The following is a 13084-nucleotide window of genomic DNA, read 5'->3' as shown; positions in this document are numbered from 1 at the left end:
TGAGACTACCATTCCTTTATTGCTGTATAACTTTGATGACTGCCGAGGATTAAGGATCAAATCTACTTTGCCTGGCCTTACATGTGTCATGGATATTGCACACACACATTCTCTTTAATGGTTTGATAGACAAGTATTTTGAGCCAATGCACTCTCTGACCTTTAACCCTGACCTCCCACGGAGAATTCACTTCATGCTGTTGGATTCAGGGCTAACAAGGTACTAAGCTCTCACTTGACATCACAAAACATCACATAACCTCCCACAGTGTCAGCATCGTCACTTCCCCCATCCATGTTATAGCCCACTCCCCCTCCCACCATCTTATTACCATGGACACAGGCACGTTTATCTTCTTTGCATGCGCAGACGCCCACGTGCACTATTGCTTTCTTTATCAATTAAGTGGGCGGATTAAAGCGTGGTTGTTGTATCCCTGCTGGTTGTCGACTCATAGGTTGTTGTGATTCAAGTTAGCCGATTTGTCTCTAAAATAACACTAGGTCGTTATTTTAGAAGTATTTAATTGCTGTGCATGCAAACATTAACTATAGCTAGACTACCATAATTATAATAGTAGTTCACCAATTGCAGTTGAAGTCTTGCAACTGCCTTTCATATATTCTGCTCATAGACTGTACTTTGTACATCAGTTAGCTAGCTATCAATGTGCCAACAAAAGACAACGTGTGGACCACGTGGGTGACGGTCTAGTAAGCTTAGTTTTACCACAAGACATAATTAATATGCATGCACGTGACTGCAGGTATAGTCAGCAAATTGGCCTGGGAACCTAGTTGTCGACCTAGCATTATTTAGAGACAAATCGGCCTGGGAACGAGGCTAGATTCATGTAAGAATCAAAATAATACACATTTTTACCGCCCTAGTCATAACTCACTTTGCATCGAGCAGGTACAATTTCCCCCCCCCCCCCATGCAGGTGCTATGTGCTCGCTCCAAATACATTAAGTCCTACCTGAGGAAGGAGAAGTCTCACGAGCACGTTATCCTCCTGCTCAACAAGTGTGACCTTGTACCCACCTGCATCACGGTGAGTGAGTAGCCAGTTGAGGCCAATTTTAGGGGGGGGGGGGGGGCTTTTCACTTGCCAATGGATCCCAAATATTTATGTCCTTTCCTAATTTCAAACAAAACTTGTACCATGTTTGGATTCGCTGTTGGACTATATCAAATGTGAGTACAGAACCTGTACTTCTGGTACATGTGATGTACGACAGTATTGTATCACTGACAACTTTAACAACTGATAATTTGCCACATAATAGCTGCCGTTGGAACGTAAGCAAAAACTAATGAATTCACTCAAAACACCGTGTCTGTTACTTGACTAATCAGAAGCGTTTGACATTTTTGGGAAACAAGTTAGTTATTTCAGGCACCCTAATGTAACATGGCAAAATTGCGGCCCCTCAGGCATTATCAACATACTCGTGCTGGTAATACAATAACTAATATTTGTTGCCCCTAGGTGCTAGCCCCTGGGCACTCGCTCCAAACACATTGAGTCCTACCCGAGGAAGGAGAAGTCTCACAAGCACGTTATCCTCTTGCTCAACAAGTGTGACCTTGTACCCACCTGCATCACGGTGAGTGAGTAGCCAGTTGAGGCCAATCTTCGGGAGGGGAGGGGGGAGCTTCTTTTAAGCTTTCAACTGACATTTGATTTAGTAAAAGACACTTACAGTACTCTTGCCAATGGATCCCGTCCTTCCCTAATTTCAAACGCAGCTTGTACCACTCTGTTTGGATTCGCTGTTGGACTATATCAAATGTGATCATTTTACCATCAGTTGCTGTACAGAACCTGTATTTGTGGTACATGTGATGTACGACAGTATTGTATCATTCGACAACCTTAGTATTATTTTGTCACACAAGTTGGAAAGTGATGTAATTGATTGTTCCCCTAATTGCAGACTCGTTGGATCTCGCTGACTACCCAACTCTTGCGTTCCATGCTAGTCTCACCAACTCGTTCGGTAAAAGGTCTCTTAATTATCCACTTCATAAGGTAGTTTGCCAAGTTACGTAATCGTACAACCGTTCCTTACACACTCTGATAATTATACGCTCTAATGCACCCTCTTATTTTCGACAGCTCCACAGATCAGTGTTGGTTTCATTGGTTACCCCAACGTGATTATCAACACTCTACGCTCCAAGAAGGTCTGCATTGTGGCCCCCATTGCCTGGGAAACCAATTAAAGCAAATCCTTCGATGTGGTGGCAGTGTCTTGGTGTACGTAGGTGTGGCAGTACATCACTTTGATGTCACGTATATTCCTGATAGATTGTCCGGGGGTGGCCTACCCAGCTGGATATACAGACACTGAGATTGTGCTCAATTTTTAAGGTTGTGGTGAGTGGACTGTGTGTAATGCACGTATCTAGGAGCTACTTACTGGATCCATCTTTCGATTTGCATTTGCATTTGCATTATAGTAAGTATTCTCCCTACACTAAAAGTACTGGCTGTCTAAATTACATCAATCCCCATACCCTTCTTGCATGTTCGTATATAGAGATCACTACACCCTCAGAGAGGAGAGTCAGGCGTTAACTCAGTGGCTAAGATCATTCTCAACAACTTTCAGAGATGGTGACTCTCGTATTCTGTGAAGCCCCCAGGCACGGTACGAATTATATTCTGCACTGTTAGGTGGTTGTGTATTCAGATATCAAGTCATATCAAAGCCTGTAGTTTTGTTTTGCTTGTTATGAGTCTTTGTCTTACTCTATCACAGAAAATACCAGCAGGTGCTGAGGCTGAAAGTGCTCATACACAGAGGATAATTATATGTACCATGAACACTGATGTTTTTTCGTTGGTTAATTTGTTGAACTCATTGATCACTCATCATTTTACCTGGTCCAATTTAGTCTGAGGGCCAGACCTTTTCTCAGAGGGGGGAGGGGAAGAGAGAAAGAGTCCTAGCTCCCTTGATTTTGCCCCCGAGCTATTAGGTCTGGCCCCCAGACTAGGTCCAATTTAAGACGACAATGGTACAGTATAATTATCACAAGCACTACATGCAACATAATATTATTGGTCCACCTGGGTATATGTAGTTATTAGTGTACACAGTAGACCACTCTGACAGTAGACATTGTCAATGTAGGAAATGAGAAGCCTTCTATAATTATGGGCATGGCATCAAGCTTTTTGCTGACCACGCCCACTAAACATTCAAAGGTCAATGATCATTACCCATTTGCACGTGTACTGATCTGTTTCCAGATGGTTGATGCGCTGATACCTCCTCGCCTCCAAGATCAATACCCCTCGGCCTCCAGCCTGTGAGTCTGTGTGTACTATAATAAGATCATGTCGGAAGGTTGATGGATAGCCTCTATGAGACAAGGCAGGGGGGTGTACCTTACAAGCCTACCCACTGATCATAGAGCTCACTATATTATATGACTGTACTGTCTGTACTATGCACACACCACATTCACCCCACCCCTTCAGTTAACCTGTTGGTCATGTGTGTGGTTGTTAAGGTGGCGGAAGGTGTGATATCGCGACCCCCAGCTCTCAATGATGGGTACCCCCCACAGCCAGAGAGAACATAGACCCCATGCAGACACTTTTCAGGAAGATACGAGGGTGAGTGTGTGTGGTTGGGGATATATCGTGACCTCTGTCTCTCCCCCGTACGGGATACTCAATAAGATAACTTTGATAAGCTAAGCTATGAACTCACTCAATTACCAGCCGTCCACACGAATGAAGATCTAAATGAGTCATCCTACATGTACTAGTGAGCACACCCCCTCACACCTCACACACCCCTCACACTTCACACAGGTATACAAAAAGGCCCTGGAGGGATCCCACTACACATACATGTACGCACAGCTGTGCCGCAGACTCTAGTACCAAACTGAGGATCCTGGCAGCCAATCCACTGTGAGTCATGTGATGTGTCGACCATCATGCATGGTTGACCATTCTCCACTGCAGACATTTCGTAAGCTAGCTGTTACTGCACAAGTGCCAGGAGGAGTTTGGGAACAAGAAAGCTTGTAAGTGGTGTGGTTACTTAGCGACCCCCCCACACAGTGTTTGAGAGGAGAGATGGGCTCAGCTCAGAGGAGGAGGAGCAGAGGGCATGGCCAAGAGGAAGATACTCGGAAACATCAGATTCGTCGGTGGGTACACATCTAGTTGTGTAGGGATTTGCCCAGGATTTTCCAAAGTGTCAATTTTCAATCCTCTCAATTCCTCTCAATTCCACACACAAATTTGCCTCTTTGTATTGCCTAACGTATTGTAAGCACTAGACCTAAGAGGTAAGTGTGAGTATCCAGACATTGTTTCCCTTCTTTTTGCCCCCAGAAAAGGTTCGGTTCCCAGACTAGTGCCGGCATCCATTAATCCTGTAGTACATACACTGTACCTGCTAGAGTGCTAATAGCACAATTATTTTAACCTGAGGCGCATGAGCGGACACGGGTTATAGTCGTCTGGTCTGTTTGTCTATCAGTTCGTGTATTCTGAGTCTGCTCACCTGGCTGTGATATCACTACCACTGCGTTTATACTAGCTTTAAGTGGCGGATTTTGATGTTAAAGAAAATAAAACGAGTCTTTAGCGTAGCAGGCTAAGGGTAGCTATCAGAATGCTATCAAATAGGCTAGAAACCTTCAATCAAATGACTTCCTCCATCCACTTTGTAACGTCATTGTTTTAAGCATAAAATTAAGAAGCGTACCTTACACGTTGGCTAGATGTACACGACTGTACATGTAGTATGTAGAGCTATATGTAGCTAGATGTACGCGACTGTAACTTGAGGCACTTCAATAAACATGCGTACAATTACAGCCATGTGGAGCCTATTTGTTTTCATAGTAAGACTCCAGGCTTCTTTGCTAACTCATTGTGATCCTAGTCCCAATGCACCATTGCCGTTTTCGAAGCTTTGTCATAGCGTTCAATTCTCTTTATAGTTTAGTGTCATTACCCCTGTTGTTGCTGCTAGGCTCCCATATTCAGGCATACTACTGCTTTTCACGCACAACATTCTGGTTATGAGATGCTATAATATACAACCGCTGAGAGTTTAGCACTTCAGTACTCTAGTGCATTGTGTGTGCATAGTACGTGTATATTGAGTACATCTAGACTACTCCTGGTATACTGTATAATTATTGGCTGATGCTACTGTCCAGGGAAGCTGTTCAAGATTGGTGTTTTGCACGAGGCCATCATTCACAGCTGCATCAAGGAGGTACTTCATTACCACCGTCGTGCGTGCGTGCGTGCGCGCGCGCACTGATTGGCTATCCCTCCCCTCTATTACAGCTGCTTGAGCATCGTCGTGGCGCCAGCGTTGCGGATATCACTGAGAGTTTGTAGTGTCTTTGTCCATTTTTGATCACTGTGGGGGGTAAACTGGACACACCCAGAGCTAAGGTGAGAAATAATGGTGTATTATCAGTGTGTGTACTGTTACAGATCATGTACAATTTAGTCTAATACTTTGATTGTTCATTAAAGCAGCACATCGGCACTTGCATCCACGCACACTTTTTGGTACCAGATTCACCCATATCAAAACAGCTGCTTTTCTCTTTTACTTGCGCTTTCATTTCGTCTCTGAGTTGTTTAGTCTCTTGTTTCAGTTCTTTGAAAGCCTTCATCATGAGTAGCAGGTGTTGATGATCACTGGTTGCCATGTGGTTGTCAAGATCCCTCCTCACCAGTTGTTCCTGACACCCAACCTCTGAGAACGAACATTTAACGGGCTCAAGGGGACAACTCTCTCGATGGATATGAACTTCTTCTCTCTTGATAGTCTTGAAGCACTCGTTAGGACACTGCACTGGATATTGCCAACACCAGCTGTAATGGCTGTCATCATGGTACTCACATGGTCCAAACTCCCCACATTCCCCCGTTATGGTGTGATAGGTGCCCTTCTCCCCGCAGTGCTCACAGCTGTAGTCTCGACACAAGCAGCTATCTCGTATATGATTGCTCATTTTGTCTCGTAGTAACTTCATTTTGCAACCTTTAGGACAATCGATCTCAGTAAATCCACAATTTGACTCCACATGGCCGTTCGAGCTTCCCAACTCCCCCTTCCATGTACAGCCTTTGCTCTTGTTGGAGCAGTACACTCGGAGCTCATTAATATCTCGAACACGTTCTTTATTCAGTAAGTAGGTCACCCCTGTGTTTCGACAATGAGGACACTTTTTGCCTTGTTCTGCATACCATTTTTTCAGGCAGCTCTCACAGAAATGTTGACCGCAGCATGACATCAGTACTGGTTGTTCTTGTAGGCCAGAACATATCATACAGTTGTATTTGTCTGGAGCTGGCTTAACTAAATCATAGGTTTTTCGTACTATCTCCTTTTCCACTCGACAACTTGGTATTTTAGATCGTGAAGAACGTTGTCTTGAAGAAATTGGTGGGTCCCTTACTGTTGGGTAAGCCATCTTTGTTGAATGTAGATCATGTGATCTGAGCCTTATTTGGTAACACATTAAAGTCTATTTGTGTTGAGTTCGGCCCCGGAAGTTCTGTGGTCAATTATGGCTTCATTTAGGCTGTATGCCAGGGACTTTTACATTGAAAATGCACTTTTAGCTGCGTTTATTAACTCGGCGATGACATGAATAATAAGCAAGTGTGCAAGTAACAGGAGCTATATTTCTAGCTTTCTACTTTAGAAGTACTACTTTAGTTCCATTGTCTGGTACAGGATCACTCCAGCTGTAAATAAGCACCAGTTAGCTAACCGTGTGCAAGTTCAAGCTACCGTACTTATTCGATTTAAAGCGACCCTCCAAACATGCGACACCCTCGATCTTTTCCAATTTTCTGGCCTCTAAAAGTAGCGATTGCTATGTTAATTTTTTATGTCGCGTCCTAAATAGAGGTCAGACCATAGCCTCGATTTCAGGCCGCAAGAAACAATGTAATATAAGCAGCCTATAATCGAGGATAGTAGAGTAACCTCCAATTAGTGCAACCCTCTAAATATGCGACACTAGGACCTCAACATAATTTTTTAACCTCTGAAAGAAACGACCTCTGGCTTTAAAAGTGTCGCCTTAAATTGAATAAGTACGGTACTTAGCTTATCGCTTTTATTAGACAACGAAGCTTTAACATCGAAAGCTGCCACTATTAGAAGTACTAACTTGTTGTGTGGAGGCTACCCACGCTGTAAACGCAGGGCTATGGCATTCAGGTAAGCAGACTCAGAAACAAGCTTTTTACTCATTTTTATTTGACAACGAAGCTTTAACATCAAAATCTGTTACTATTAAATTGTTGTGTGAAGGCTATCCATACTGTAAATGCAGTGCTGTGGCAGCCAGGTGAGCAGGATTAGATATCACAAACAGACAAACAAACTAGAGCACTAAAGTGCAAACCCTCGGCTGGTGACATGATTATAAAGAAACCAGAGGAGTGATATAATGCAGTGCATGTAGCGTATGGCTAGTACAGCAACTCAAGAGCAATGAAGACTGGAGGCTGAAACATTTGAGAACAGAGTTTTAGTGGTACATGAGACATGCACTGTGGACTGGGATCACAGCAAAGAAACCTGGAGAACAAACAAACCAACGGGCTACTATACCTGTGGCCGCCCACACGTGCCTTGGATAATTATAGATAGAAGTGCTTTCAAGGAATCCATCAAATTGAGTGAAGTTATGACAACATTATAATGGCCCAACTCAGTCAAATAGACTAAAGTGTTCAGTATTCATTACATGTGTCATGGTTATTCATGCGCGCGCACTCTTTCTATAGGGTTGGATGGACAAGTATTTTGCACTCTCTGATGTTGAACCCTGACCTCCCACGGAGAATTCACTTCATGCTGGATTTACGCGAGCTCGGGGCTAACAAGGTACTATAAGCTGTCACTTGACATCACAACACACCACATGACCTCCTACAGTAGAAGCCTCGTCACTTCTCGAGTCAGCCTGGATCACGCCCCAACCATAAGGTACGACAGGGTGTACCACGACAAGCCCTCCTCCCCACTACTAAAGCCAGCAACTTTTCAGAGGTACATTCAGTACAGTGTGACTACAAGGAATGCTGTCACTGTATATAGCACTCACAGAGCTCACACGTACTATTGTGTGCCCCCCCCCCCCCCCCGCAGGACAATTTACTTTTGTGGGCCTGTTTTCAGAGCTTACTTTGAGAGACTGTCCGTAACTGTACTGTAATTAGTTATGAGTAAGCGTTAATTTGGATCAAAAAGTGTGTACTATAATTACAGTCATGTATACATAGGTGTATTTCTAATCATCATACAACTAGGAACTATATAGGAACTTTGTTTGTTGAAGATTGTTTATAAAAACAGCACCGAATAATATCTCCCGAAAGAAGACATGAATAGTCCACTTGCTTAGAGTACTCAGGGTAATCACTATCAGGGATCTTTCTCCTCTGAGATTTCACTTCGTCTCTAAGTTGTTTAGTCTCTTGTTTCAGTTCTTTAAAAGCCTTCATCATGAGTAGCAGGTGTTGATGATCGCTGGTTGCCATGTGGTTGTCAAGGTCCCTCCTCACCAGCTGCTCCTGACACCCAACCTCCAAGAATGAACATTCGACGTGCTCAAGGGGACAACTCTCTCGATGGATGGAAACCTCTCCTCTCTTGATAGTTTTGGAGCACTCGTTAGGGCACTGCACTGGATATTGCTGACACGTACTATAGTGGCCTTTCCCATGCTTCCAACACGGTCCAAACTCTCCACATTCTCCCGTTATGGTGTGATAGGTACCCTTCTTCTGGCAGTGCTCACAGCTGTAGTCTCGACACAAGCAGCTATCTCGTATATGATCGCTCATTTTGTCTCGCAGTAACTTTATTTTGCAACCCTTAGGGCAATCGATCTCAACAAATCCACAATTTGACTCCACATGGCCGTCCAAGCTTCCCAACTCATCCTCCCATATACAGCCTTTGCTCTTGTTGGAGCAGTACACTAGAAGCTCATTAATATCTCGAACACGTTCTTTGTTCAGTAAGTAGGTCACACCTGTGTTTCGACAATGAGGACACTTGTTTCCTTGCTCTGCATACCATTTCTTCAGACAGCTCTCACAGAAGTGTTGACCACAGCATGACATCAGTACTGGTTGTAGTAGTAGGCCAGAGCATATCATACAGTTGTATTTGTCTGGAGCTGGCTTAACTAAATCGTAGGTTTTCCTTACTATCTCCTTTTCCACTCGACACCTTGATATTTTAGTATAAAATTGGCCTTGTGATAGATTACGCGCATGACGACTCGGTTCCAAAGAATACGACATCTTGACTGAAAACTCATCTGATATAGATCATGTGATCTGAGCCTTATTTGGTAAGCACACTATTAGTAACAGTATTCATTAGGCTTAGGCCATCAGCTTGCAACCAAATTCATAGCAAACACCTACTCACGCATTATTGTCCACGTGGTTGAAAGCTTTTGTGTTGGTACGACATGCAGGAGCATTTAGTCTAATTGGCAATTGATTGGCAATTTTAGCTGAGTCAGCAAATATGTTCAGATACAGAAAACTCCGCGTTTGTAGAGTCGTGCAAGTTCAAGCTTCTTAGCTTTTGCTCGACAACGAAGCTTTAACATCAAAATCTGTCACTATTAAAACTCATAACTTATTGTGTGAAGGCTATACATGCTGTAAACGCAGTACTACATTTGTATGACATCGAGGTAAGCAGACTCACACATTACAAACAGACAAACTAGACGACTACTATACCCGCTGGCTGCGGCATGGCCTCGGGTAATTATTGATAGTCGTGGCTCATTTAGAGTCATTTTGGTAGCGTCGTATATCCCCCCTATGTTCTAAGTACCCCCACTATATTTTTTATGGGGCCTGTTTTCAGACCTTATACTTTGAGAGGCCGGCTATGTATCTAATTAGACTCGCAAGCCACTTCCTTTTCTCTGATTGGACGGGGGCGGGAGAAAAGGGACTGGTGACTCTGGGCTACAGCTTGTGTAAATCAGGAATGCTATTAAATATTAATGTCACGTGCAAATTATCTAATTTATTCTGATGCGTCCAAAGCTAAAGACACACAGAAGACAAGTATACAGATCTATCTAGCCAGCCTTTTGATATTATAGATCCTTGTACCAGTGTCTGTTGTGCCACAACTTGTCGATTAGCATGGAACAGCTGATAAACGTAGAAATCTTGGCAGTCCTTCTTTGAACCGAGGAGTGGCAGCGATTTAAGACAGCTTGTACAAGTCTGACTACTCTCAATTCAACTGCTGCCCTCTGCCATTATCTGTCTTGTATTGTACAGGTTATTAAAAGCTTTAGGCAACCAATGACTTTCGGCTGCCAGTTCTCATCACGTAAAACTAAAACAAGCTAATCTCTGCTGGTGTCTTAAATGACTATATCCTAGCTGAATGCCTGATGATTTTATTACTCCATCATCTTCTCTTTTCTAGCACTAGCATCCATTCTTAAACTGTAGCTAAGAAGCCCGCGATCACTTTTGCAGGCTACGCAATTCTACTTAACCTCATGCAATTTTGGATCACGTGGAAAAATCAATGAATAATCTCTACCCAAATTCTGGTAGAGACAGAAACTGTAGCCCAGAGTCACCAGTCCCTTTTCTCCCGCCCCCGTCCAATCAGAGAAAAGGGAGTGGCTTGCGAGTCTATGTATCTAATGATGTGTTTAAATCAAGTATAACTATTAATACTCTGTTTGTATTGAAATGTTTTATTCTCAAAGAAAAACATGGTCATAACTGTCCTGGAGAGGGAGGATAATTCACAAGTCATGTGCTTCTACACTCATTGTTCCTTTACCACTACGTAAGGAAGGGTGGTGGGTCGGTGGTCATCAGAGGCCCCAAAGCTAATGTGAACATGTAAAATAGAATTGGGTATCGTAGAACCTCGGAACCTAGATTATCCGGCTTGGCAAGTCTGCATGCACAATCAACAGCTATTACCATGGACACAGGCACATTTATCTTCTTCGCATGCGCAGACACCCACGTGTACTATAGACTGGAAACCACTACCTTTCTCCCCTCTGGGAAAAGGTAGTGACAAGCTGCCGGGTTGAGAGTTATCCCAGTGCGTGCGTGAATGTCACGCTCCCACAAGAATCCAAACGTCAAAAATAGTCATGTGCACTATTGCTTTGTTTATCAATTAAGTGGGTGGATCAAAGCACGCACATTTTTACCGCTCTAGTCATAACTCATTTCCATCGAGCAACTTCATGTTTTCTTGGATTTTAATTCGATGATTTGCAAAATAATGCTTCGTTCTCGAGTTATGCCTAGTTTTGCTTACTTGGAATGCAACTTGTCCATGGAGTGTTACAATTTTTTGCCCCCATGCAGGTGCTAGGTGTGGGCACTCGCTCCAAACACATTAAGTCCTACCTGAGGAAGGAGAAGTCTCACAAACACGTCATCCTCCTGCTCAACACTTAAAGTGTAACCTTGTACCCACCTGGGTGACGGTGAGTGAGTAGCCAGTTGTGAGGCCAACTAATCATTGTAACCAAGTTGTTCAAAGAGACGCTACACTTGCCAATGGATCCTAAATATTTATGTCCTTCCCTAATTTCAAACGCAGCTTGTACCACTCCATTTGGATTCGCTGTTGGACTATATCAAATGTGATCACTTTACCATAAGTTGGTTTACAGAACCTGTACTTTATGGTACATGTGATGTACGACATTATTTATTGTATCACTGAATTTTAGTAGTGATTTTGTCACACACTAGGTGTGGTTGGAAAGTAATGGTTGGGAATTGATGTACCCCTAATTGCAGACTCGATGATCTCGGTATACTGTTATCTGACTACCCGACTCTTGCGTTCCATGCCAGTCTCACCAACTCGTTTGGTAAAAGGTCTCTCATCCACCTCCTAACGCAGTTCGCCAAGGTACGTTTAAAGAACATAATCATAAAGTGTGTGACGAATGGTCAAGAAAACGTTTGGTGCAGTTTTCTGTGTGAGAGTGCATTTTTAGCTAGCCCAACCCTTCATTACGTTACACACTCTCCACGTACTCTAACAATTTGTGTACTGTTCTTCTCGACAGCTCCACGAAGATAAAATTGAAACAGATTGGTGTTGGTTTCATTGGTTACCCCAAGGCAGGCAAGATCTCCCTTGTCAACACTCTACGCATTCAAAGAAGGTCTGCAGTGTGGCCCCCCATTGCTTGGGAAACCAATTAAGGCAAGTCCTTCAATATGGTGGCAGTGTCTTTGATGTGGTTACTTGTACATGGTGTACGTAGGTGTGGCAGTACATCACTCAGATGCCACGTATTTTCCTGGTAGATTGTCCAGGGGGTAGTCTACCCAGCTGGATATACAGACACTGAGATTGTGCTCAATTGTTAAGGCTGTGGTGAGTGGACTGTGTACTGCACATATCTAGGAGCTACGTACTGGATCCATCTTTCAGTTTGCATTTTACATTATATAGTAGTCTCCCTACACTAAAAGTACTGGCTGTCTAAATTACACCAATCCCCACACCCTTGCAGGTTCGTATATAGAGATGACCACACCCCCAGAGAAGAGATTCGGACGTTAACTCAGTGGCCAAGATCATTCACAACTTTCAGAGATGGTGACTCTTGTATTCTGTGAAGGCACGGTACGAATTATATTCTGCACTGTTAATTAACAGAAGAGCTTTTGTGCTTGTGTATTCAGATATCAAGTCATATCAAAGCCTTGGGAATAGTTTTGTTTTGCTTGTTATGAGTCTTTGTCTTACTCTATCACAGAAAGATGCCGGCAGCAAATAATCGGCTGGTGCTGAGGCTAAAAGTGCTCATACGGAGAGGATATATGTACCATGAACAAAGATGACTGATGTTTCATTCATTAATCACTCATCATTTTAAATTTTTTTGCCTGGTTCAATTGTTGCTACATGTTGGAGTGAATTTTATCTTATAGGCAAATTTAAGACTACAATGGTACACTCACAAGCATGCAACATAAATTATTATTGATCCACCTGGGTATGTAGTTATTAGTGTACA

General features: G+C 43.2%; 3 protein-coding genes across 6 annotated transcripts in view; 1 reads left to right on the top strand and 2 right to left on the bottom strand.

Moving 5' to 3' along the window:
* LOC135346856 (uncharacterized) overlaps positions 1–13008 on the top strand; it is a 42446-nt gene extending 29438 nt beyond the window's left edge. The window contains exons 4-23 of one of the 4 annotated variants that reach the window (XM_064544615.1): positions 945–1055; positions 1494–1611; positions 1942–2036; positions 2124–2384; positions 2548–2658; positions 2770–3028; positions 3264–3322; positions 3495–3632; positions 3834–3935; positions 3990–4177; positions 7806–7905; positions 7960–8070; positions 10787–10869; positions 11409–11530; positions 11647–11689; positions 11850–11964; positions 12125–12264; positions 12326–12438; positions 12578–12690; positions 12824–13008. In XM_064544615.1, the coding sequence (XP_064400685.1) occupies positions 4104–4177; positions 7806–7905; positions 7960–8070; positions 10787–10869; positions 11409–11415 (375 nt within the window). In that variant the 5' untranslated portion in view covers positions 945–1055; positions 1494–1611; positions 1942–2036; ... (5 more) ...; positions 3834–3935; positions 3990–4103 and the 3' untranslated portion in view covers positions 11416–11530; positions 11647–11689; positions 11850–11964; ... (2 more) ...; positions 12578–12690; positions 12824–13008. The remainder of the gene's footprint in view (positions 1–944; positions 1056–1493; positions 1612–1941; positions 2037–2123; positions 2385–2547; positions 2659–2769; positions 3029–3263; positions 3323–3494; positions 3633–3833; positions 3936–3989; positions 4178–7805; positions 7906–7959; positions 8071–10786; positions 10870–11408; positions 11531–11646; positions 11690–11849; positions 11965–12124; positions 12265–12325; positions 12439–12577; positions 12691–12823) is intronic. The other 3 variants (XM_064544614.1, XM_064544613.1, XM_064544612.1) reach the window with 3 other exon arrangements.
* LOC135346854 (TNF receptor-associated factor 3-like) lies at positions 5392–6561 on the bottom strand. The gene has a single exon (XM_064544610.1). It carries the CDS (start codon positions 6521–6523, stop codon positions 5504–5506), a length of 1020 nt encoding a protein of 339 aa, XP_064400680.1. The 5' UTR covers positions 6524–6561; the 3' UTR covers positions 5392–5503.
* On the bottom strand, positions 8241–9392 carry LOC135346855 (TNF receptor-associated factor 3-like). The gene has a single exon (XM_064544611.1). It carries the CDS (start codon positions 9330–9332, stop codon positions 8334–8336), a length of 999 nt encoding a protein of 332 aa, XP_064400681.1. The 5' UTR covers positions 9333–9392; the 3' UTR covers positions 8241–8333.
* Positions 13009–13084: the final 76 nt, after the last annotated feature.

The sequence above is a fragment of the Halichondria panicea genome, chromosome 13, assembly GCF_963675165.1.
Source record: "Halichondria panicea chromosome 13, odHalPani1.1, whole genome shotgun sequence".
Lineage (NCBI taxonomy): Eukaryota > Metazoa > Porifera > Demospongiae > Suberitida > Halichondriidae > Halichondria > Halichondria panicea.
Note: the sequence above shows the minus strand (reverse complement) of the source record. Positions and strands in the feature narration are given on the sequence as shown.